Here is a 25,164-nt window from a genome sequence, read left to right as displayed (position 1 = left end):
GATCTCTATTATGATTGGCTAACCTCCATGTAACGGTGTCAATCATCTGAACACTGAATGTGTTGATGTAAATGTGAGTGGTCACATTTTAATGAGATTGTCAAGCACGCTGATTTTTGAACGAATTTTGCAGCTTAGTTTCAATACATATGTTTACAGTACGGTTACAGTATGTCTAAATGCATGAGTAGGTTTGGATGAGGTTTGTGCTCATCAGGATGTTTATATGTTGAGAGGAACAGGTTTCTGCTGGAGTTTGAGGGTAAACGCATGTCACATTGTTTCTCACAAGCTGAGCTGTTTGTGTCTGAAGCAACTCGAGTGTCAAAGTCCAGACCACAAATGCAGACCGGTGTTTAAATCCTATTGAACCTGGTTTATTAGTAACCGTATCTGACACAAACATCCCATAATTTATACTGCTCACAGTATTCATGTTACTTTATTACTCACTGTATGTTATTACACACTAAAATACAAATATGGAATTCCATTTAAATGTAAACATTTTGTAACAAATGTAACAAATCTTGAACATTTGTTACTAAACAGCGACATTACTGTGTCGTTTGTCTTCATTTCAAGTCAGTCTTTTGCGTACGGTAGGGTTTGCCCACCTACTGACCGTCCAGTCAGAAGTAATTCGAGGGACCCGTAACGGGCAGTGCCCTGGACAGAGTCGGTAGAGTATCAGGTATCATATCAATGGAATATTTGCTCAGACGACAATTCGATTCGATTAGGATTATTTACCTTATGATTACGATGCATCATGAAATCTGAAATGTGGTCACAATTTGGTGCGATTCAATCGATTATATATCAACGATTCTTGCTATTTACCAAATGTAACCAAGTTCACAACATGCGACATGGTGAGAATACTCGGGGTGCGTTCACACTGCCAGAGACTTTGTCGCTGCAGGTCGCCAGTGGCTGGCGGTGAAGTCGCTAGTGGGTGTTCCCACTACTGGTTGCCTAGTAACGTTTATAAATGACATTCACGGATGTCATTCCATTGCTGTTGACAACGAATCGCTTTTCTTGGCGCTAAAAGCAACATTTAGGAGGGAAAAGACTAAATATAAATGGAATCAGTACATAAAATGCTTTATATCAAAGATGAATGAGAAACAAGGCGTGCTGTTCGCCATAGCGGCGGTTTATCTGCGCCGAAAACGCAAACGCCGGTCTGTCTGGGTCCATAAAATCCCCGCGATCTCAGATACACCTTTCCATAAAGTATTTTTCTTAAAAATGTCCTTGTACGTGGGAAGAGACATATCATAGAGCACTGGAACATTGCTAACAGCAAGAATTAGCCTTTCATCCATCTTTCCGTTACTGCAGGAGCTGAGAGAGAGAGAGAGAGAGAGAGAGAGAGAGAGAGAGAGAGAGAGAGAGAGAGAGAGAGAGAGAGAGAGAGAAGGATCACGTGAGCTGTCCCGTCTTCTCTCCTATTGGCTGTCGCTTCCGTTAGTCGCTCTTCATTTGAATAAAGTTGAACTTGTCTCAACTTTGTCGCGTCGCTGGACACACCCACATCTAGTCGCCAACGGTCGCGACAGCTCGTGTCGCCGGAAGTCGCTGTGCTCGCATTGAAAATGAATGGGATGGAGTCGCTGTCGCGCGCGATGTCGCTGGCAGTGTGTACGCCACTTCAGACTTCAGTTTTACATTCACAGCACATTTATTTTCAGGTGCGAAGTACAACCGGAATAAAAGAGGATCCACTGTTGAACTCTAAAACAAAAATATAATTCTAATTAAATGACTCGACTTCAGACATTAATGCTTTACAATACGAGCACATAAACCTCATATTTTGGCAAGTGCTTTGTAAGTTCTTTGGGGGCTGGAGAGATCAGGGACCCCCCATAAGGCATTAGGGACCCCCCCATTAGAAGTAAAAAACAGACTTAGGGGCCCCCCAAAAAATGATATTTTAATAAAAATAATAATGACAAATCTGATTAAATTCATGCAGTGGATACTGTTAATTTCGTGCATTAATTAGTTTGTTTATAGTCCAGTTGTCATGACAAACGCCCCTCCCAATATCTAAAGACCGCTAAGCGCATGACATCGTTGACATGTAGCGAACTTTAGCTACGAAATGAAGAATAATAAACCTCCACTCGCAGTCGGGACTTTTTTGAAAGGTCATTTTCTGTTTTTCTCTATATCTTTCTACTATATACATATATATATATATATATATCCTATAGATTGGACTTAAGATAAGTGTTTTTATGAGTGCTGTTTATATTGAAGAAGAGATTTCCTTGTTTGATTCCTGACTGTTATTTCTTGATTTTCCTAGAATATTCACTCTGCCACGCATGTTATGTCGAGTTGTGAGCAAAGAGACGGAGTTTATAGCCCGAGTATGCATCTCTGTTTGAGTTTCATTCTTCATCTGAGATACTCGCTGCTTCTGAAGACACCCGTCATGAGTTTGGGTTAATGTCTACACCCACTGGTTCCTGAAGGACCTTGACGGCTGTTATGGATGAATGTTGAGTGGATATGCCCATGTTAAACTTCTGAACTATTCTAAAGACTGTTTCCTGTTTGCCCGGTTGCCCTGCAGTCTTTGAGTAAAGCTCCCGCACCTGTGTTCATCCCTAATCTCCTCTCTATAGTGTCATTACAGCCTGAGAGTATTTTTCCATCCTTTTGCTTCCGTTTAAGTAATAAAAAAGGTCCTTAAAGTCCTTTGGAAGTTAGCGACTGATCCTCTATCACCGCTGTCTGAGACATTATGAAATAATCATTCCTGTGCCACTGCTGAATCTGACAGTGATGCCATCCAGTGAATCTGCATGTGATTATTTTCTTGAAGTCACACGCTTTAAGGTCTTCAAGTGCCATATATGTAGTCCGCTGGTATATTTGGCATTGTTGCCCTTTTGGGAATGTTGCTGTCACCCTCTAAATCCAGTATAACTTGGAGTAAGTCATTTAAAAGAAGAATAGCAGCTTATCTCTCTTTCTTATATAACATTGGACTGAATATATATATTTATATACATTTATAATCTTTATCAACACAAGCCTGTTCTTTTCTGTATGCCTGTTATTCATAAATGACTATATAGTTATGAATATGATCAAATAAATATTTTAATAAATTTTAAATTGCAAGACTAACCCCAGTGAGTGTGAGGGTGAGAATGGGTGAGGGTGAGGGTGAGAATGGGTGAGGGTGAGGATGAGAATGGGTGTGAGGGTGAGAATGGGTGAGTGTGAGGGTGAGGGTGAGAATGGGTGAGTGTGAGGGTGAGAATGGGTGTGAGGGTGAGAATGGGTGAGGGTGAGGGTGAGAATGGGTGTGAGGGTGAGGGTGAGGGTGAGAATGTGTGAGTGTGAGAATGGGTGAGGGGTGAGGGTGAGAATGTGTGAGTGTGAGAATGGGTGAGGGGTGAGGGTGAGAATGGGTGAGGGTGAGGGTGAGAATGGGTGTGAGGGTGAGAATGGGTGAGTGTGAGAATGGGTGAGGGTGAGGGTGAGAATGTGTGAGTGTGAGAATGGGTGAGGGGTGAGGGTGAGAATGGGTGAGGGTGAGGGTGAGAATGGGTGTGAGGGTGAGAATGGGTGAGTGTGAGAATGGGTGAGGGGTGAGTGTGAGAATGGGTGAGGGTGAGGGTGAGAATGTGTGAGTGTGAGAATGGGTGAGGGGTGAGGGTGAGAATGGGTGAGGGTGAGAATGGGTGTGAGGGTGAGGGTGAGAATGGGTGAGGGGTGAGGGTGAGAATGGGTGTGAGGGTGAGAATGGGTGAGTGTGAGGGTGAGAATGGGTGAGGGTGAGGGTGAGAATGGGTGAGTGTGAGAATGGGTGAGGGCTGAGAATGGGTGAGGGTGAGGGTGAGAATGGGTGTGAGGGTGAGGGTGAGAATGGGTGAGGGGTGAGGGTGAGAATGGGTGAGGGTGAGAATGGGTGTGAGGGTGAGTGTGAGTGAGGGTGAGGGTGAGAATGGGTGAGTGTGAGGGTGAGTGTGAGGGTGAGAATGGGTGAGGGTGAGAATGGGTTTGAGGGTGAGAATGGGTGAGTGTGAGAATGTGTGAGGGTGAGGGGTGAGGGTGAGAATGGGTGAGGGTGAGGGTGAGGGTGAGAATGGGTGTGAGGGTGAGAATGGGTGAGTGTGAGGGGTGAGGGTGAGAATGGGTGAGTGTGAGGGGTGAGGGTGAGAATGGGTGAGGGTGAGAATGGGTGAGTGTGAGGGGTGAGGGTGAGAATGGGTGAGTGTGAGGGGTGAGGGTGAGAATGGGTGAGGGTGAGGGTGAGAATGGGTGAGTGTGAGGGTGAGAATGGGTGAGGGTGAGAATGGGTGAGGGGTGAGGGTGAGAATGGGTGTGAGGGTGAGAATGGGTGAGTGTGAGGGTGAGGGTGAGAATGGGTGAGGGAGAGGGTGAGAATGGGTGTGAGGGTGAGAATGGGTGAGTGTGAGGGTGAGAATGGGTGAGTGTGAGAATGGGTGAGTGTGAGGGTGAGGGTGAGAACGGGTGTGAGGGTGAGAATGGGTGAGTGTGAGGGTGAGGGTGAGAATGGGTGAGGGTGAGGGTGAGAATGGGTGTGAGGGTGAGTGTGAGTGAGGGTGAGAATGGGTGTGAGGGTGAGTGTGAGTGAGCGTGAGGGTGAGAATGGGTGAGTGTGAGGGTGAGGGTGAGAATGGGTGAGTGTGAGGGTGAGGGTGAGAATGGGTGAGGGTGAGGGTGAGAATGGGTGAGTGTGAGGGTGAGGGTGAGAATGGGTGAGGGTGAGGGTGAGAATGGGTGAGTGTGAGGGGTGAGGGTGAGAATGTGTGTGAGGGTGAGAATGGGTGAGGGTGAGGGTGAGAATGGGTGAGGGTGAGGGTGAGAATGGGTGTGAGGGTGAGAATGGGTGAGTGTGAGAATGGGTGAGTGTGAGAATGGGTGAGTGTGAGGGTGAGAATGTGTGAGGGTGAGGGTGAGGGTGAGAATGGGTGAGTGTGAGGGTGAAGGTGAGAATGGGTGAGGGTGAGAATGGGTGAGGGTGAGTGTGAGGGTGAGAATGGGTGTGAGGGTGAGAATGGGTGAGTGTGAGGGTGAGAATGGGTGTGAGGGTGAGAATGGGTGAGTGTGAGGGTGAGAATGGGTGAGTGTGAGGGTGAAGGTGAGAATGGGTGAGGGTGAGAATGGGTGAGGGTGAGTGTGAGGGTGAGAATGGGTGTGAGGGTGAGAATGGGTGAGTGTGAGGGTGAGAATGGGTGAGGGTGAGGGTGAGAATGGGTGAGTGTGAGGGTGAGAATGGGTGTGAGGGTGAGAATGGGTGAGTGTGAGGGTGAGAATGGGTGAGTGTGAGGGTGAGGGTGAGAATGGGTGAGGGTGAATGTGAGGGGTGAGGGTGAGAATGTGTGAATGGGACACAGTGTAATGTGCTTTGGTAACCTCTAAGTTTAAAAAAGTCTCTATATAAGTGCAGACCATTTACCATCACCATATAATTGTTCCTTGACCTGTGTGTTCACCTGTTCCCCCTGCATCGATGCGTTGTTACAGCCCTAGTGTTCATTTGAGAGTTCATGCGGGCAGTCTTCACTAATGTTAGGGTCAGCATTTAGCGCTCCCAACAGGATTTTGGTCAATATTTTCCTGATTTACCTCATTTTTTTGGGCTGTTTTGCAGTGAAAACTCACAAATCATCATTAATTGCATTTACATGAGAATATTTCCGTGCACAATATCTGAATATGCAGTTAGCAGGAAAAAAAGAAAGAATTACACAGAAATATAGGCTACATACATTAGGTGAAGCCTGTGGGTATTTGAAAAGACCCTTAATTATTTTCTTTTGAAAAGTTCTGCTCCAGACAATGCAAGAAAACACAGTTTCTCAGACTCAGTCTGACTTTAAAATATACGTGCAATAAATCTGTAAACTAAACACACACTTGAGGATTCAAAACTGTTGCCATTATTACACGGCCATGTACAAACAAATACAATTAAAGTTCATATATTTGAGCATTAATGTACACATTTAAATTCCACAAGTGCTTCAAACAAATATATATGTTACATATGTGAAAATAGTCATATTTTGAAATATACTGCATGTATAAGTGACGTAAAGAAACGTTTATGTTCAGCATACATTGACGTTTTCAGATTCGTAGCCTGCTGTATTAATCGAACTTCAAATCCTAATCACAGTTCATTACACAACTAATGGGGATTTTAAGTGAATGTTTGGGATTCTGTGTATAAATGTGGGTTTTGTTTCTCATTATCAGCAGCAGGGTGAAGATTAAACGCTCGCTGTGCTGTATGTGTGCTGGGACAGTTTAGGAATTAACGCCGCTTCAGACCGTAGTAGTGTTTGGAGTCAAGAGCTGCTCTGGCGTGATCATGAGCATCTTGGAAGCTCTCAAGCTCTCGGAGTGAGGCACGTTGGGATCATCCATTCTCAACACGTGGGTTGTCAAGTAGGGTCTCTAGTTCATGTCTAGATATCATCATCATTGATGGAGATAGGCCTGGCAGATTTGGGGCATGTTTCTGTCACATGGTAAATGGTCTGCACTTACACTCACCTAAGGGGGCTTTCACACTTTCACACACGAACACCTGAGTTCGATTGCTCCCCCCTCCCCCCTGCCCCCGATGGACTGTGTTCACATTAAATATTTGTATCCGAACCGCGGTACGCTTGCGTCATCAAGCTGCAGCTGGTGCGTAATCGTGTTGCTTGATAACCGCGAAATGAAAAGGCGTCAAAATTCAATGACTAGACTTGCTCGGTTCACATTTGTTCTTCTTTTTTTTAACCTTTGGTTTTGTTTTCAACATCAAGATACAGAAACACACTTGCGTCTGTCTGCCGCAAAAATACTGAAATCGTTCAAAAGACAGCGGGCTGTCCGCCGAAGACAATTTTTGCGAAGGCAAGCAGAAATCATCTCTCTGCTTGCAGTGCGTGTGCGTCAATCCCGCTTTTCGTCAAGGTAAGTGTATACACACACACGCACACACGCACGAAAGTAAACCCTTTCCGCTCATTTTGAAAGTGACGCGTGTGAGACTGACGACCACATTATACGTCATCAATAGCGGTTCACTTCCGCGGTTTTGTTCGATTGCGTTCATATCAGCAGCAAACCGTACTGGAGTTCACATGAACCGTACCCCAGACCACCTTTTTAAGCGGACTCGAGTACGGTTCGCGGGTGCGCACACGAGTTCGGAAGACAGCGTTCACATCATCCAAACAAACCGAACTCTGACGTCATTCGAACCGGGGTGCGCACCAAAAGTGCTAGTGTGAAAGCCCCCTAAAGGATTATTAGGAACACATACTAATACTGTGTTTGACCCCCTTTCGCCTTCAGAACTGCCTTAATTCTACGTGGCATTGATTCAACAAGGTGCTGAAAGCATTCTTTAGAAATGTTGGCCCATATTGATAGGATAGCATCTTGCAGTTGATGGAGATTTGTGGGATGCACATCCAGGGCACGAGCTCCTGTTCCACCACATCCCAAAGATGCTCTATTGGGTTGAGATCTGGTGACTGTGGGGGCCATTTTAGTACAGTGAACTCATTGTCATGTTCAAGAAACCAATTTGAAATGATTCGAGCTTTGTGACATGGTGCATTATCCTGCTGGAAGTAGCCATCAGAGGATGGGTACATGGTGGCCATAAAGGGATGGACATGGTCAGAAACAATGCTCAGGTAGGCCGTGGCATTTAAACGATGCCCAATTGGCACTAAGGGGCCTAAAGTGTGCCAAGAAAACATCCCCACACCATTACACCACCACCACCAGCCTGCACAGTGGTAACAAGGCATGATGGATCCATGTTCTCATTCTGTTTACGCCAAATTCTGACTCGACCATCTGAATGTCTCAACAGAAATCGAGACTCATCAGACCAGGCAACATTTTTCCGAGTCTTCAACTGTCCAATTTTGGTGAGCTCTTGCAAATTGTAGCCTCTTTTTCCTATTTGTAGTGGAGATGAGTGGTACCCGGTGGGGTCTTCTGCTGTTGTAGCCCATCCGCCTCAAGGTTGTGCGTGTTGTGGCTTCACAAATGCTTTGCTGCATACCTCGGTTGTAACGAGTGGTTATTTCAGGCAAAGTTGCTCTTCTATCAGCTTGAATCAGTCGGCCCATTCTCCTCTGACCTCTAGCATCAACAAGGCATTTTCGCCCACAGGACTGCCGCATACTGGATGTTTTTCCTTTTCACACCATTCTTTGTAAACCCTAGAAATGGTTGTGTGTGAAAATCCCAGTAACTGAGCAGATTGTGAAATACTCAGACCGGCCCGTCTGGCACCAACAACCATGCCACGCTCAAAATGGCTTAAATCACCTTTCTTTCCCATTCTGACATTCAGTTTGGAGTTCAGGAGATTGTCTTGACCAGGACCACACCCCTAAATGCATTGAAGCAACTGCCATGTGATTGGTTGATTAGATAATTGCATTAATGAGAAATTGAACAGGTGTTCCTAATAATTGTTTAGGTAAGTGTATATAGCGCCTTTATAAGCCTTAACGGTATTCAAAGCGCTTTACACTGTTTCTCATTCACACATTCACACACGCAGAGCTGCATGCTAGGTGCTAGTCTGCCATTGGGGGCAACATGGGGTTCAGTGTCTTGCCCAAGGACACTTCGGCATGTGGAGTCATGTGGGCCGGGAATCTAACCACCAACCCTGCGATTATTGGCGGACCCGCTCTACCACCTGAGCCACAGCCACCCCTTGAAGTGTGTTTGTCTCCAACGTATTCACGGATGGCAGTTTTCAAGGTACGGTTCACCGTGTCCTAGGAGTTTGTTTGTGGGTGATATGCCATCGTCCGCCTGTGCTCCGTACCAAGGGCACCGCATGTTTGGAGAGTTTTCTCACAAATGGCGTGCCTTGATCCGATATCAGGTAAGTTTGTGCGCCGTGGCGGGCAAGAATCTTCTCGCGACCTGTGCTGTCACTGACCTCACTGCATTTACTTCGACCCATTTCGAGAACTAGTCACCAAAGACAGTATGTGCTCGTTTCCATTCTGTGTACGAGGCAGAGGGCCTATAAAACCCACTCCTGTGTACTCCCAAGGTTTCTGCGGTTTGATTGGGACCATCAGACCTGGTCAACGTTTTCGTGATGCCGGTTGTCATGGTAGTATTTGAGCAGAGTACCTCGAATGTCTGTCGGGGCATGACGTTTGAGCTGCTTCATTGGCTGCAGGCCACAAGTCGTCTTAAGAGTCTTTGAAATGTCTTGAATGACTTTTCATCCGTGTCTCCCTTTCATTTCTCTCAATGTCACGGAGAAGATCACTGACCACTGGGCCATTACTCTGCAATTGTCTCGACTGTGCTCGGCCTGTTAGCATGACTGACAACAGGCTACGGAGATCCATTCCTCCTGTGATGGCATAGTCTGGTCGGACACGTGCACTCACGCGCGATCTGTCAATCAAATGCTCACTCGCAATCTCACTCCAGAGTCACTAAAGGTGGGGTGAACAAATCTTTACCTGAAAGATTTCGGTGCTAATTTTGGATATATCGCTCTTGTTTTTGGACACATCTCTGGCGTGTGTGATGTTGAACATTCATGGTGTTTGTAAGTTGACAACAGAATTGAACTGTTACATCCCTTATGATTAATATAATTACTAAAAGGAACAGTTCACCCAAATAGTACAATTCTCTCATTATTTACTCACCCTCATGTCATCCATGTATGTCTGTCTTTGTTCAGCTGAACACAAATGATGATTTTTAGAAGAATATCTCAGTGCAATGCAAGTGAATTGTAACCAGAACTTTGAAGCTCTAAAAAGCACATCAATGCAGCATAAAAGTAATCCATAAGACTCCAGTGGTTTAATCCATGTCTTCTGAAGTGATATGATAGATGTGGGTGAGAAACAGACCAATATTGAAGTAATAGTTTTTTTGACAATAAATCTCCACTTTCACTTTCACGTCTCTAGTCGCATGTGGCCACTTTTTAGTTTCACTTTCATATCTGAAAGTGAAAGTGGGGATTTATAGTAAAAAAAAAAGGCAATGACTGTAATATTGACCTGTCTCTCATCCACAGAGCTGAGATTCAAGGTTCCTGATGCTTAGATGATAAAACAATCTAATTCCATGTTTACATTGGATAGGAGTGAAGTAATTATGTGATATATTAAATAATTTAAATGTAATATACCACCTTTGAGCATATGGATGATCGTGTACATCAGCCACCAATAAAGACCTTGTAAATACAAATGTATTCTTTAATTAAAATATATGTAAAACAGCATCTAATAAAGATTGTAAAGTGTTCTTGTGTGTCTGAGGTCATTGCAGCAGGTGTTCATTATGTAAATAAGGAAATGACATTATGCAAATATCATTAGTACTCATCACACAATGAGGCACCTGCAATACCTGCTGATTGTAGGAGAGACAGAGGACACACACACACACGCTTACACACGTACACGCACACACATGCACACACACTCACACACACACAATCGCACGCACACACACACACACACGCTCACACACATACACGCACACACACATGCACACACACGCTCACACACGCTCACACACATACACGCACACACACATGCACACGCACACACATACACACACTCTCACACATGCACACACACTCACACACACACACACACAATCGCACGCACACACACACACACACACATACACACACGCTCACACATACATGCACACACATGCACACGCTCACACACACACACACACACACACAGACACACACACACACAATCGCACGCACACACACACACACACACATACACACACGCTCACACATGCACACACACACACACACGTACATACACACACTCACTAGCTCGCACACGCTCACACATGCACACACACTTGCGCACACACACGTACATACACACACTCGCATGCGCACACACATACACCCTCATACACGTACACGCTCACACATGCACACGCTCACACACTCGCACGCGTACACACATACACACGCTCACACACGTACACGCTCAGACGTGCACACACTCACACTTATGCTCACACATGCTTACACTTACAATCACACGCTCAAACTCACACACACACACGCTCACCCACACACTCGCGCACACACACACACGCGCTCACACACGTACACGCTCACACATGCACACGCTCACACACACACTCACACTCTCACACACACTCACACACACACACACACACACTCACACACGTACACGCTCACACATGCACACGCTCACACACACACACTCACACACGTACACGCTCACACATGCACACACACACACACACACTCACACACGTACACGCTCACACATGCACACGCGCACACACTTATACATACACTCATGCACACACATGCTTACACTTCCAATCACACGCTCAAACTCACTCACACACACACGCTCACCCACACACTCACACACACACACGCGCGCTCACACACGTACACGCTCACACATGCACACGCTCACACACACACACACGTACACACTCACACATGCACATGTGCACACACTTACGCACACGTGGATTTGAGCAGATCGTGTTTTATCACACTCTGAAAGTTTGAGTCTGTATCCACAGGAACTGTCAAAAATGTGTCACTTTAGAATGTAAAAAGTGTCAAAAATGCATAAGATGCATCAAGTTCATACACGTCTATTAAATATATAGCGAGACTTTTAGTGTTGTCACGATGCCCCACTAACGTTCATTATAGACTTTAGAGTTTCTGTGTTTGTTTACTCGACCACTGAACTACGACTTCACATTACACATGACTGCAGCATCATTTTCATCTGATCAACTCTTTCGTAGTAAAATACAGACGCATCTGCTCAGACAACCCGCCCTGCTATCACACATTGGGTTGTGCATGCACATAAACAGAGCAAAGCACATGTGCGGGACTCTGATGTGCGTCTGGACCGTACCCTTCTCTCTCTGTCCTGCTCAGATCCAGTTTGCTGTTTTATTTCAAGTCAGTGGTGCAGAAAATAACCTTCATCTCTTCAAATAACAGAAGACGGATGAGTTTAGAGGAATTGGTTTCTTCTTGTTTTTCAACTGTTGTAATAATAAGAAATGTTTCTCGGGTACCAAATTAGCACATTCGAATGTTTTTTCAAGGATTAGTTTACACAGTATTTTATTGGGTGATTGAAACATTTTTGCATTTTATAATAGAAAATAATCAAATTGAAAACAGCTATTTAAATATATATTTTTAAACATTTCTAGTGTGTGAGATATATATATATATAATGTCAATTAATTAATTGAATTTATAATAATTACTACTAATTGAATTATGGTCCGGGGACATGATTAATTAGCGTACAATACCAAAAAAACGAAATATGCTTGATAATATAAATATTGCTCTCTCGTTTCAGACAGGTCCAAAGCCATGACATCAGAGGAGGAGGGTCCCACTGCGATGGGCGTGTCCTCTATGGGGGCGGAGCCACATTTGAATCTGTCTGCCTCTTCTGGCTGGGATGGGCTTGTTGAAGAAGAGGCGGAGCCTGTCGAGCAGGAAAAGGCGGGGCCAGTGGAGCAAAGAGAGGAAGTGGGTGATGACGTGAGCAGTGAGTTAAGCGCGCTGGTGGTTCCGTACCCAGAGTTAGCGCCCATCATCTTCTTCTGTATCAAACAGACCACTTTTCCTCGCAACTTGTGCATCCGCATGGTCTCCAGCCCATATCCTTTAATAACAGTGATTTAAACTTAATTCAGCATCAATATCAGCTCTTTTCCAGGGTGACTCTCAGCGGATCTGTGAATAATAATGATCTGTCTGCTGTGATGAAAATATAATGACAGATCGGCGCTGGAGCCGTACGGTGTGTGTGTGTGTGTGTGTGTGTGTGTGTGTAGGCTCAAGTGTTTTCATTGTGAAGCTGGAGAGTGTAATAGTACATTGAGTGAGAGATAATGCAGTTTTATATTTTTCTCATTAGCACACAATTTTTGTTCAGTTTCTATTAGCAGAGGTACAATGTAAGTTTTATAGCACTTGAGGCTGTGCTATATAATGAACATGTACTATATTCTAGTGTTGTCAATCAATTTAAAATATATTAGCACAATTAATCATATATTTATTTCATAGCTAACACGTTAATGCATTAATTTCCATAAACCAAAAACCTGTCTATTATGTTCTGGTCTGTTTAACACTGAGTGAGTCACGACTGTGTGTGTGAGAGTGTGCGTGTGTGTGTGTGTGTGAGAGTGTGCGTGTGCGTGTGTGTGTGTGTGTGTGAAAGAGTGTGTGTGTGTGTGTGAAAGAGTGTGTGTGTGTGTGTGTGTGAAAGAGTGTGTGTGTGTGTGAAAGAGTGTGTGTGTGTGTGTGTGAAAGAGTGTGTGAGAGAGAGTGTGTGTGTGAAAGAGTGTGTGTGTGTGTGTGTGAGAGAGAGTGTGTGTGTATGTGTGTGTGTGTGTGAGTGTGTGTGAGTGTGTGTGTGTGTGTGTGTGTGAGTGTGTGTGAGTGTGTGTGTGTGAGTGTGTGTGTGTGTGAGTGTGTGTGAGTGTGTGTGTGTGTGAGTGTGTGTGTGTGTGAGTGTGTGTGAGTGTGTGTGAGTGTGTGTGTGAGTGTGTGTGAGTGTGTGTGTGTGTGAGTGTGTGTGTGTGTGTGTGTGAGTGTGTGTGTGAGTGTGTGTGTGTGAGTGTGTGTGTGTGTGAGTGTGTGTGAGTGTGTGTGTGTGTGAGTGTGTGTGAGTGTGTGTGTGTGTGAGTGTGTGTGTGTGAGTGTGTGTGTGAGTGTGTGTGTGTGTGTGTGTGTGTGTGTGTGTGTGAGTGAGTGAGCGTGTATTTATCACTTTGTGGGGACCAAATGTCCCCATAAGGATAGTAAAACCCGAAATGTTTGACCTTGTGGGGACATTTTGTCGGTTCCCATGAGGAAAACAGCTTATAAATCATACTAAATTATGCTTTTTGAAAATGTAAAAATGCAGAAAGTTTTCTGTGAGGGTTAGGTTTAGGGGTAGGGTTAGGTTTAGGGGATAGAATATAGAGTGTGTGTGTGTGTGTGTGTGTGTGTGTGTGTGCTCAACAGGAGTTTATGAAATTAAAGGGTTAAATGGCAGATTTTGACGCTGTATACGTGCATCGATTTGTTTCCTGCTTTAGTCCAGGACAAGATCAATCAAACATAAAGATCAGATGCTGAAAAAATCAATTCAGAATAAATGTGAATTCCTCATCCACAGATCTGATGATCAATGCGATTAAAATGTCTTTAAAAAAGAAAAGGAAAAGGACATTAGCAGTAAAACAGGAACACTTGTTGCGTTCACTTGCATGTGTGTGTTAGGGGTGGGCAGTTTAATCAAAATGTCAGAAGTGCACATATTATTACAATCAGTAAAAACATCAAACTGATCAAATGTGTCGCATGTTGTTGGAAAGATCTTAAAGAGTAAAATACAACCAGCCTATTTGTTTTGCTAACAGACAAAAATATAGTGAGTAACAGCTAATTATGTGTCTTTGACAATTGTGTTGGTGTTGCTTATATGATGCATTTTTACTTATAACTTCACAAAGAATAAAAGGATCATATCGTTACTTAAAGGAGGTGATTATCTTTCAATCGAGTCCACACACAAGATAATCAGATGTATAGATCATTAGATAATCCACATGAAGCACAATGTTACATATGACCACCAGGAGATGGCGCCAAATACACGACACAGACTCAATGATGACTCAAATGACACAGAATGAAACTCACATTTTAGACACTGTCATACATTTTTTTTGTAATGCTATTCACCTTTTTCCTGAACTTGGAAGTGTTCCACGATTCGCCTGTTTTCAATTTCCGTTCTCCAGTGTTTTTCCTCGCATCGCGTATATTCTTAGTGTGTGATTTTTAAAGTATTACATTTTTAAACATTTTCAAAAACATGTGGCTTTAAAGTAATGATACTTAGAGTCACGGTGACCATTTGTTTTAACAGTGCCTCACCTGAGTATGTGATGTCACGAAGTGATGTTCAGAGGGATGTTTTGTTGATATCATTAACTAATTTGAATTGTTATGACAGCCAACAACTGCACAAGTTGAGCCTGAAATTAATTTTTACTCGAAATAACACTTAAATGGTTTTTGTTCTCCAAACCATGAGGATCTGGACTGGATGTTCTGGTCCTGATTAAATCTGTGAGGTCTGTCACAATCTCGCTCTCTCTCTCTCTCTCTCTCTCTCTCTCTCTCTCTCTCTTCATCTTTCTTCTCACTTCACACATATTCCTAAACTCTTAACAGTGAATAATGTTTCTAAATGTCAGGTGTCTTTTATTAAGAACACAAACTCTCTTTCATCTCAGTGGCTTCTCAGCTGTTTGTTCACCTGTCATAAAGCCATTCAGACAGGCAGCAGGTAGGTGTGTGTGTGTGTGTGTGTGTGTGTGTGTGTGTGTGTGTGTGTGTGTGTGTGGGGCACTGCACACAGTTGAAGGTCAAAGCCAACTGTAAAGAAATGGTTCTTCTGTTACTACTATTGAGTGTCTCTCTCTCAGTCTCTCTCTTCTTTACTCAGTGTGTTTGGGTATATAATGTGTTTATGTCTGATAAAATCACATCTGAAAGACGGATTTTATGAAGTCAGCAAGTCTTGCAAGGCCCAAAATGTCATCGTTAATATAGTGAAACCTGTTGACCAGTGACCTTTCAGCAACATGTCGGTATTTCAAATTCTCATAAATTCTAATACATTTCTTTAAATCTAATTATGTCAACCGGTTTGTGTGAGGGTGACCGTAGGTTTAGAGGTAAACAAAATTATCTTAGTCTGAAAACCATTGGGTCTGTGACGAGTACTCACTATTATTGCTTTTAAGGCCTGTGTGTGTGTGTGTGTGTGTGTGTGTGTGTGTGTGTGTAAAAGCATGTTATGTTCCAGATGCACATTGTTTTATTGAGCAGAATTACAATGTTCATTGGCTTTTTTGATCCATTAGTCTCCTGAATAGCACACACAGCATATATGGTCATTGCACAGCGTTTTACCCCTCATATCTGTACATTAAGATGTTTATGTCTGTTAGTGTGTTTCTAAGGAGAGCTGATATACAAGAGATATTTTATATTTCAGAACAGAGCTGTCTTACAAACGCTGAAATCTCTGATAGATTGACGTGTGTGCAGCTGCAGGGTTTTTGAGGTCTGTTGAGATGCAGAAATGTGTCAGAATGCAAAAACTGTGAATAAATCAACAGATCGAGAAACTCACAGACTGATCAGCACTGATATTTGAGTTTTGGAAATGCTCATTTGTTTATTTGTCGTGATGGGAGAACAAGGTATTCACTAGATGTTGTTTGACATTTGTATAGTGCAGATATCTTTCACATTAGACTTTGTGTATGAATTGTTGTAGTAATGCAGTAATCAGTGTGCTTGAACACAAGTCATCACTGTTTAGAGGGCTAAATGTCACACAAACAATTTTTACTGTGACTTGACTGTCTGAGCTCCAGCAAACCTGAGAAACCTGATTTAATGAACTCTGTCTTTAGCATCTTTAGCAAAATTGCACACTCAACACAAATACACACTCACCAAACTCTTAAGACCACAAGATTAATTTGCACTCAAACACATGCACAACACGCACCCAACAAACACTTAACCCAATCCAAACTCCCAACAAAAGCTTAACACAATACAAACACTAAACAAACGTTCAACGCAATACAAACAGCTAACAAAAGCTCAACCCTATCAATTCACTCAACAAACACTCAACGCTATCTAAACACCCAACTAAAGCTTACACTTAATCCAAACATCCAACAAACGCTCGACACAATCCGAACACCCAACAAACGCTTGACACAATCCGAACACTCAACAAATGCTTGACACAATCCAAACACCCAACAAACGCTCAACGCAATCCAAACACCCAACAAACAATTGACTCAATCCAAACACCCAACAAACGCTTGACATAATCCGAACACTCAACAGATGCTTGACACAATCCAAACACCCAACAAACACTCAATGCAATCCAAACACCCAACAAACACTCAACGCAATTCAAACACCCAACAAACACTCAACGCAATCCAAACACCCAACAAACAATTTACTCAATCCAAACACCCAACAAACGCTCAACGCAATCCAAACACCCAACAAACACTCAACGCAATCCAAACACCCAACAAACACTCAACGCAATCCAAACACCCAACAAACACTCAACGCAATCCAAACACCCAACAAACAATTTATGCAATCCAAACACCCAACAAACAATTGACTCAATCCAAACACCCAACAAACACTCAACGCAATCCAAACACCCAACAAACACTCAACGCAATCCAAACACCCAACAAACAATTTACTCAATCCAAACACCCAACAAACGCTCAACGCAATCCAAACACCCAACAAACGCTAAACGCAATCAATTCACTCAACAAACACTCAACGCTATCTAAACACCCAACTAAAGCTTACACTTAATCCAAACATCCAACAAACGCTCGACACAATCCGAAAACCCAACAAACTCTTGACACAATCCGAACACCCAACAAACGCTTGACACAATCCAAACACCCAACAAACGCTCAACGCAATCCAAACACCCAACAAACAATTGACTCAATCCAAACACCCAACAAACGCTTACACACAATCCAAATACCCAACACATGCTTGACACAATCCAAACACTTAACAAACACTTGACACAATCCAAACACCCAATAAATGTTCAACATAATCCAAACACCCAACAAGCACTCAGCACAATCCAAACACCCAACAAGCGCTCAACGCAATCCAAACACCCAACAAACGCTCAACACAATCCAAACACATAACAAACGCTCTATGCAATCCAAACACCCAACAAACAATTGACTCAATCCAAACACCCAACAAACACTCAACGCAATCCAAACACCCAACAAAAAATTTACGCAATCCAAACACCCAACAAAGGCTCAATGCAATCCAAACACCCAACAAACGCTCTATGCAATCCAAACACCCAACAAACGCTCAACGCAATCCAAACACCCAACAAACGCTAAACGCAATCCAAACACCCAACAAATACTCAACACAATCGAAACACCCAACAAACGCTCAACACAATCCAAACACCCAACAAACGCTAAACGCAATCCAAACACCCAACAAACACTCAACGCAATCCAAACACCCAACAAACGCTCTATGCAATCCAAACACCCAACAAACACTCAACGCAATCCAAACACCCAACAAACACTCAACGCAATCCAAACACCCAACAAACACTCAACACAATCCAAACACCCAGCAAACACTCAACGCAATCCAAACACCCAACAAACACTCAACGCAATCCAAACACCCAACAAACGCTCAACGCAATCCAAACACCCAGCAAACGCTCAACGCAATCCAAACACCCAACAAACACTCAACACAATCCAAACACCCAACAAACGCTCAACGCAATCCAAACACCCAACAAACGCTCAACGCAATCCAAACACCCAACAAACGCTCTATGCAATCCAAACACCCAACAAACACTCAACGCTATCTAAACACCCAACAAACACTCAACGCTATCTAAACACCCAACAAACGCTCAACGCTATCTAAACACCCAACAAACACTCAACACAATCCAATCACCCAACAAACGCTCAACGCAATCCAAACACCCAACAAACGCTCTATGCAATCCAAACACCCAACAAACGCTCAACGCAATCCAAACACCCAACAAACAATTGACTCAATCCAAACACCCAACAAACGCTCAATGCAATCCAAACACCCAGCAAACACTCAACACAATCCAAACACCCAACAAACGCTCTATGCAATCCAAACACCCAACAAACACTCAACGCAATCCAAACACCCAACAAACGCTCTATGCAATCCAAACACCCAACAAACACTCAACGCAATCCAAACACCCAACAAACACTCAACGCAATCCAAACACCCAGCAAACACTCAACACAATCCAAACACCCAACAAACGCTCTATGCAATCCAAACACCCAACAAACACTCAACGCTATCTAAACACCCAACAAACACTCAACGCTATCTAAACACCCAACAAACGCTCAACGCTATCTAAACACCCAACAAACACTCAACACAATCCAAACACCCAACAAACACTCAACACAATCCAAACACCCAACAAACGCTCTATGCAATCCAAACACCCAACAAACACTCAACGCTATCTAAACACCCAACAAACATTCAACGCTATCTAAACACCCAACAAACGCTCAACGCTATCTAAACACCCAACAAACACTCAACGCAATCCAAACACCCAACAAACAATTGACTCAATCCAAACACCCAACAAACGCTCAACGCAATCCAAACACCCAGCAAACACTCAACACAATCCAAACACCCAACAAACGCTCTATGCAATCCAAACACCCAACAAACACTCAACGCAATCCAAACACCCAACAAACGCTCTATGCAATCCAAACACCCAACAAACACTCAACGCAATCCAAACACCCAACAAACACTCAACGCAATCCAAACACCCAACAAACGCTCTATGCAATCCAAACACCCAACAAACACTCAACGCTATCTAAACACCCAACAAACACTCAACGCTATCTAAACACCCAACAAACGCTCAACGCTATCTAAACACCCAACAAACATTCAACACAATCCAAACACCCAACAAACACTCAACGCTATCTAAACACCCAACAAACACTCAACGCAATCCAAACACCCAACAAACACTCAACGCAATCCAAACACCCAGCAAACACTCAACACAATCCAAACACCCAACAAACGCTCTATGCAATCCAAACACCCAACAAACACTCAACGCTATCTAAACACCCAACAAACACTCAACGCTATCTAAACACCCAACAAACGCTCAACGCTATCTAAACACCCAACAAACACTCAACACAATCCAAACACCCAACAAACACTCAACACAATCCAAACACCCAACAAACGCTCTATGCAATCCAAACACCCAACAAACACTCAACGCTATCTAAACACCCAACAAACATTCAACGCTATCTAAACACCCAACAAACGCTCAACGCTATCTAAACACCCAACAAACACTCAACGCAATCCAAACACCCAACAAACAATTGACTCAATCCAAACACCCAACAAACGCTCAACGCAATCCAAACACCCAGCAAACACTCAACACAATCCAAACACCCAACAAACGCTCTATGCAATCCAAACACCCAACAAACACTCAACGCAATCCAAACACCCAACAAACGCTCTATGCAATCCAAACACCCAACAAACACTCAACGCAATCCAAACACCCAACAAACACTCAACGCAATCCAAACACCCAACAAACGCTCTATGCAATCCAAACACCCAACAAACACTCAACGCTATCTAAACACCCAACAAACATTCAACGCTATCTAAACACCCAACAAACGCTCAACGCTATCTAAACACCCAACAAACACTCAACACAATCCAAACACCCAACAAACACTCAACGCTATCTAAACACCCAAAATAAAGGTTCAAAACTCCAAATGTTCTGCTCTACTGTAACACTCATGCCATCACTGTTGTTTAAATATTTCACGACTGAAGTGCATTCCCTTATGTGTAACAGTAATCACATGTTTTTGTGTTTTACTTGTAGCTGAATTTAGCTCATCAGTGTTTGGTAATTTCTTAAGAGCTGCTTAAATTTCTCTCCATTCATTCAGTCTCTAAACTGTTGCTCTCTCTGTTTCTATATCTCTTCTTTTGCCGGGGAGAGTTCCAAATCGATTCCGCTGGAGTCTTTCTCATGGGTACATGAAAAAAAAGACAACTGGAGAGCGATCATTATCCATTTGGATCGTCAGCTCACAAAGGCAGAGCTGTGTCTATCATCAGAGAGAGAGAGAGAGAGAGAGAGAGAGAGAGAGAGAGAGAGAGAGAGAGAGAGAGAGAGAGAGAGAGAGAGAGAGAGAGAGAGAGAGAGAGAGAGAGAGAGAGAGAGAGAGAGAGAGAGAGAGAGAGAGACCTACATACAGAGAAAGAGGGCACTTTATGCCACTGTGGTATATCCGTATGAGAACTCTGGATCTCATATAACAATAAGAGTTTAATAAATAGTAGATGTATGTAAAGCAGTGCATGCTCTCTCCTCAAAGGTTTTGCTTTCTTCTATAGGTCCTGTTGAGCTCTGGTATTATTAGATTGTATTGTGAGGCTTATTCTGTTCAGCTGAAAGCTTACTTCATTTAATTCCCACAGGAACTAAGAATCTGAGGATTTAGATTCCCTAAGTAATGACAGAATGGAAAAGTCTCATTTTAACTTTATATTAAAAATGGAATTGACATTAACTTCTATATTATTCTGCCTGTTTTGTTGTTTTTTACAGAAATACAGTAGAGGCAGGTTTGAACCTACTGCTTATTTTTGGTGTATTTGACTGGAAATGTTACTTTTAATTAGTGCTGTTTACAGAAGCAAGGGTAACTTTGACTATTTCTTTATAGTGATTTGATCAATCCACTAATAGGAAGTGTGGAGCGGAGGGGGGCGGGGCCGGGCTAGAATGTTGCACGCCCGGTCCCCAATCTGCCTGATGGGGCGCGCGAGGGATAAAGGCGGGAGAGAGAGAATTACGGGCATGTCCGTCATGGGTGTTTATGTTTGTGCTTTTAGTTTAAGTTTAATTAAATATTATTTATGTTGACAAGCCGGTTCTCACCTCCTCCTTGCCCATCTTAACCCCCTTACATTGGTGCCAAAACCCGGGAAGGAGGAGGGATGCCCGTCGCAGAGTCCTCGACACTGCCGTCCACCCAGGGGAGCGCTGCTACCATCTGCCGGGTGACGGAGTAGCCCGACCGCCCGGATGCAGGGAACGGCCGCCATCCAAGGTGCGAGTGGGGACTGGATTCCCCGACCTCCTGGAGCGATGGAGCCGCTGTCAGGGGCGGAGGAGTGCCCTGCCGTCCGCCAGAAACGTGGAGGGGTCGAGGGGAGACGCCATCCACAAAGGGAGGAGGGAAGAAACTCCCCGATCGCCTGGAGCGGTAGGGCCGCTGCCAGGGGCGGAGGAATGTCCCCAGGTGCCGCCAGAAAAGCGGAGGGGCGTTCTGTCCGCTGGGGGTCGGAGATTTGACTCCGGTTCACCCTGAGAGGAGCGGCTGTCGTCTGCCGAGGAGTGTGGAGGAGTGTTGGAGGACCACGCGACGGTACATCAGAGAACCGGTGAGTGAGTCTCTCTCTCTCTCTGTCACACCGTGTTGGCCTTTTCCCTCGCCTATTTTTTTGTTGTAGGTCATGCCGGTGGCACCCCGGCCTGAGGAGAGAGCAAGAATTACGGGCATGTCCGTCATGGGTGTTTATGTTTGTACTTTTGGTTTAAGTTTAATTAAATATTATTTATATTGACAAGCAGCCTCCTCCTTGCCCATCTTAAACCCCCTTACAGTAAGTATCAAATGTTCAGTGAGTAAGTTGTTTTACAGTGTTTGTGCTACAGACATTAATGCTTTCTCGAAGGATGTGTGTTGTTGAGGAAAAGTGTGCTGGTACTTTACAAATAGATCAGTCTAAACGTTTTCACATGGTGGATGATAAACAGGGGAAAATAATCCCATAGACTTACATTGTTGGAGGGTCTCAAGTCATATCTAGAGACCAGAATATCAGAGGGACTTGTGGGTGGAAAATACTGTGCAAATATTCTTGATAGTTTTGAGAAGTGAGCCGTTTTCTTCTGAGACAGAGTGACTGTTACTGCCTTTGAGATCCAGACGAGCCCTTGAGAGGCACCACAAATCACCTCAGGAGAGAGGAGGCTCATGGGACGAGTTTCTTTTACTCGGAGCCAAGTGGTGGATATCAGTGAGTTTGCAGAAACCTTGGCATTTAATTGTTTATTATTAATATATAAAACCTGAGGATCAATGTTTGACTGATTCTATGGCAATAAGCTCCTGCTGGTAGATGCTTTAACTACACCATTCTTTGAAAAAAAGCATCTTTGTCCATTGATGGCCATTCAAATGTTGTCTTATATACCAAATAAATATTTTTATAGCTTTAGGTTTGGGTTAGGGCATATGGTTGATAACATATGCATTCTATATTAATTTATTACATAATGTACAACTACCAATACAACTGGCTTTTGGCACACGTACCCTTCTGTTAAAACACTTCCAGTTTAGGCCACTGGGGGCAGTGTTTTGAATTGCAGTGAGCACAGACTGATTTCAGCTGAAGAACTTTTGACCTGCTGTCACAGCGTTTACTGTGAGATCAGTCTTAGCTCAGGATAATTGCTAGTGTAGAGTTTGAGACTGTGTGTTCTTGTGGTGCCCACTACAATGTCGTAAAATATAAAGTATGTTTGGACGCAGGTCAGGTATATTAGAATGCCGTGCGTCCTGCTGTTCTCTGTATGTAGTGTGACGGCCCCGAAATCTAGAGGTTAACTGGCTTAACGAGGCATGGACTCTATAAGACCCCTGAAGGTGTCCTGTGGTATCTGGCACCCAGACATTAGCAGCAGATCCTTCAAGTCCGGTAAGTTGTGAGGTGGAGTCGCCGTGGATCAGACCTGTTGGTCCAGCACATCCCACAGATGCTCATCGGATTGAGATCTGGGGAATTTGGAAGCCAGGGCTCCAAACTTGAACTCTTCATCATGTACCTCAAACCATTCCCGAACAATGTGGGAGGTGGCAGGGGGCATTATCCTGCTGAAAGAGGGCACTGCCATCAGGGAATACCATTGACATGAAGGGGTGTACCTGGTCTGCAATGATGTTTAGGTTGGTGGTACGTATCAAATTGACATCGAAGTGAATGGAAACCCAGGGTTTCCCAGCAGAACATTGCCCAGAACATCACACTCCCTCCACCAGCTTGTCGTCTTCCCACAGTGCATCCTGGTGCCATCACTTCCCCAGGTAAATGGTGCACACGTGTACCGGCCGACTCATCGGACCAGACAGAATATCCTTCGTTGCCCTCGCAAATCGATGAGCCTTGGGCGCCCAACACCCTGTCGCTGGTTTGTGGTTCGTTCCTCCTCAGACCACTGTCGGTAGGTGCTCACCACTGTTGACACACACTCACACAAGCCTTGCTGCTTCAGAGATGCTCTGACTCAGATCTTTACTCCTGCCCATTTCTCCTGCATTCAACACAATGACTACGAGAACTGATTGTTTGCTTACCATCTAATCTACCCAGACCTTGACATGTTGCCTTGTTAGGAGATGATCAACATTATTTGATTCACCTATGAGTGGTCATAATGTTTTGGCTGATCGGTGTATATTTTTTGTGTTCAACAACAACCTTTAGCCATGACTGTATTCACAATATGACACTGGACTGAGTGTCTTATTGCTTAAAGCAGTGGTGTCCACACTTTTGTGTGTGATGATGTACTTTTAAATGAGCAACTCAATAAGATCTACCAACTAAAAAAACACAGTTTCATTTAAAATAAGAAAATGCTTGTTGGGACTACTGCATGTATCCCTACATGGAATTCATCTTGTAATTAATAAACAAATATATAATAATGTTCAATGTTGATATCATTCAGTTTTAACACTAAACCCAAAACACCTACAGCACAATAGATTACAATAGTCAGGGCATTTACCAGTAAATATTGACCAGGCGATGTTTTGATTATTCAGTTGCCATGACGCCTAGGCGTGTATGCGCAAACCTAGTTGTCGTGGCAACTGAATAAACAAAACATGGCCTGGTCAATATTTACTGGTCAAGTGCAAGTCAGACAGAAACTAAAAGAAGGAAAGACATTATATTTATTTGTATTAAAATTTAACGAAAGTACATTTAAATTTTGTGCGATCTACCAGCATTGCCTTTGCGATCGACGTATTGGGCACCCTGGTTTAATCGATCATCAGCAGCGCAGTGGCACAATAATGTGCGTCATGAGACTAACTGGCTGATTCTCTGCCTCACTTGTGTTTTTATGCTGTGAATGACTGAATTAAATCATATGGGAGACTGTAGCGCTCTCAGGCTATTAATGAACACAGACCACAGAGGAGAATCTGGGGTCGACAACAAGAACATTTCAGACAGTC

At 43.8% G+C, this 25,164-nt stretch overlaps 1 protein-coding gene across 1 annotated transcript in view; it reads left to right on the top strand.

Annotated features, from left to right (window-relative positions):
• The first annotated feature begins 12,706 nt into the window (after window positions 1–12,706).
• Window positions 12,707–25,164, top strand: part of LOC127646300 (voltage-dependent T-type calcium channel subunit alpha-1I-like) — a 151,355-nt gene continuing 138,897 nt past the window's right edge. Inside the window, exon 1 of the mRNA XM_052129828.1 lies at window positions 12,707–12,735. Coding sequence (XP_051985788.1) covers window positions 12,722–12,735 — 14 coding nt within the window. The 5' untranslated portion in view covers window positions 12,707–12,721. The remainder of the gene's footprint in view (window positions 12,736–25,164) is intronic.

Source organism: Xyrauchen texanus, chromosome 7, assembly GCF_025860055.1.
Source record: "Xyrauchen texanus isolate HMW12.3.18 chromosome 7, RBS_HiC_50CHRs, whole genome shotgun sequence".
NCBI lineage: Eukaryota > Metazoa > Chordata > Actinopteri > Cypriniformes > Catostomidae > Xyrauchen > Xyrauchen texanus.
Note: the sequence above shows the minus strand (reverse complement) of the source record. Positions and strands in the feature narration are given on the sequence as shown.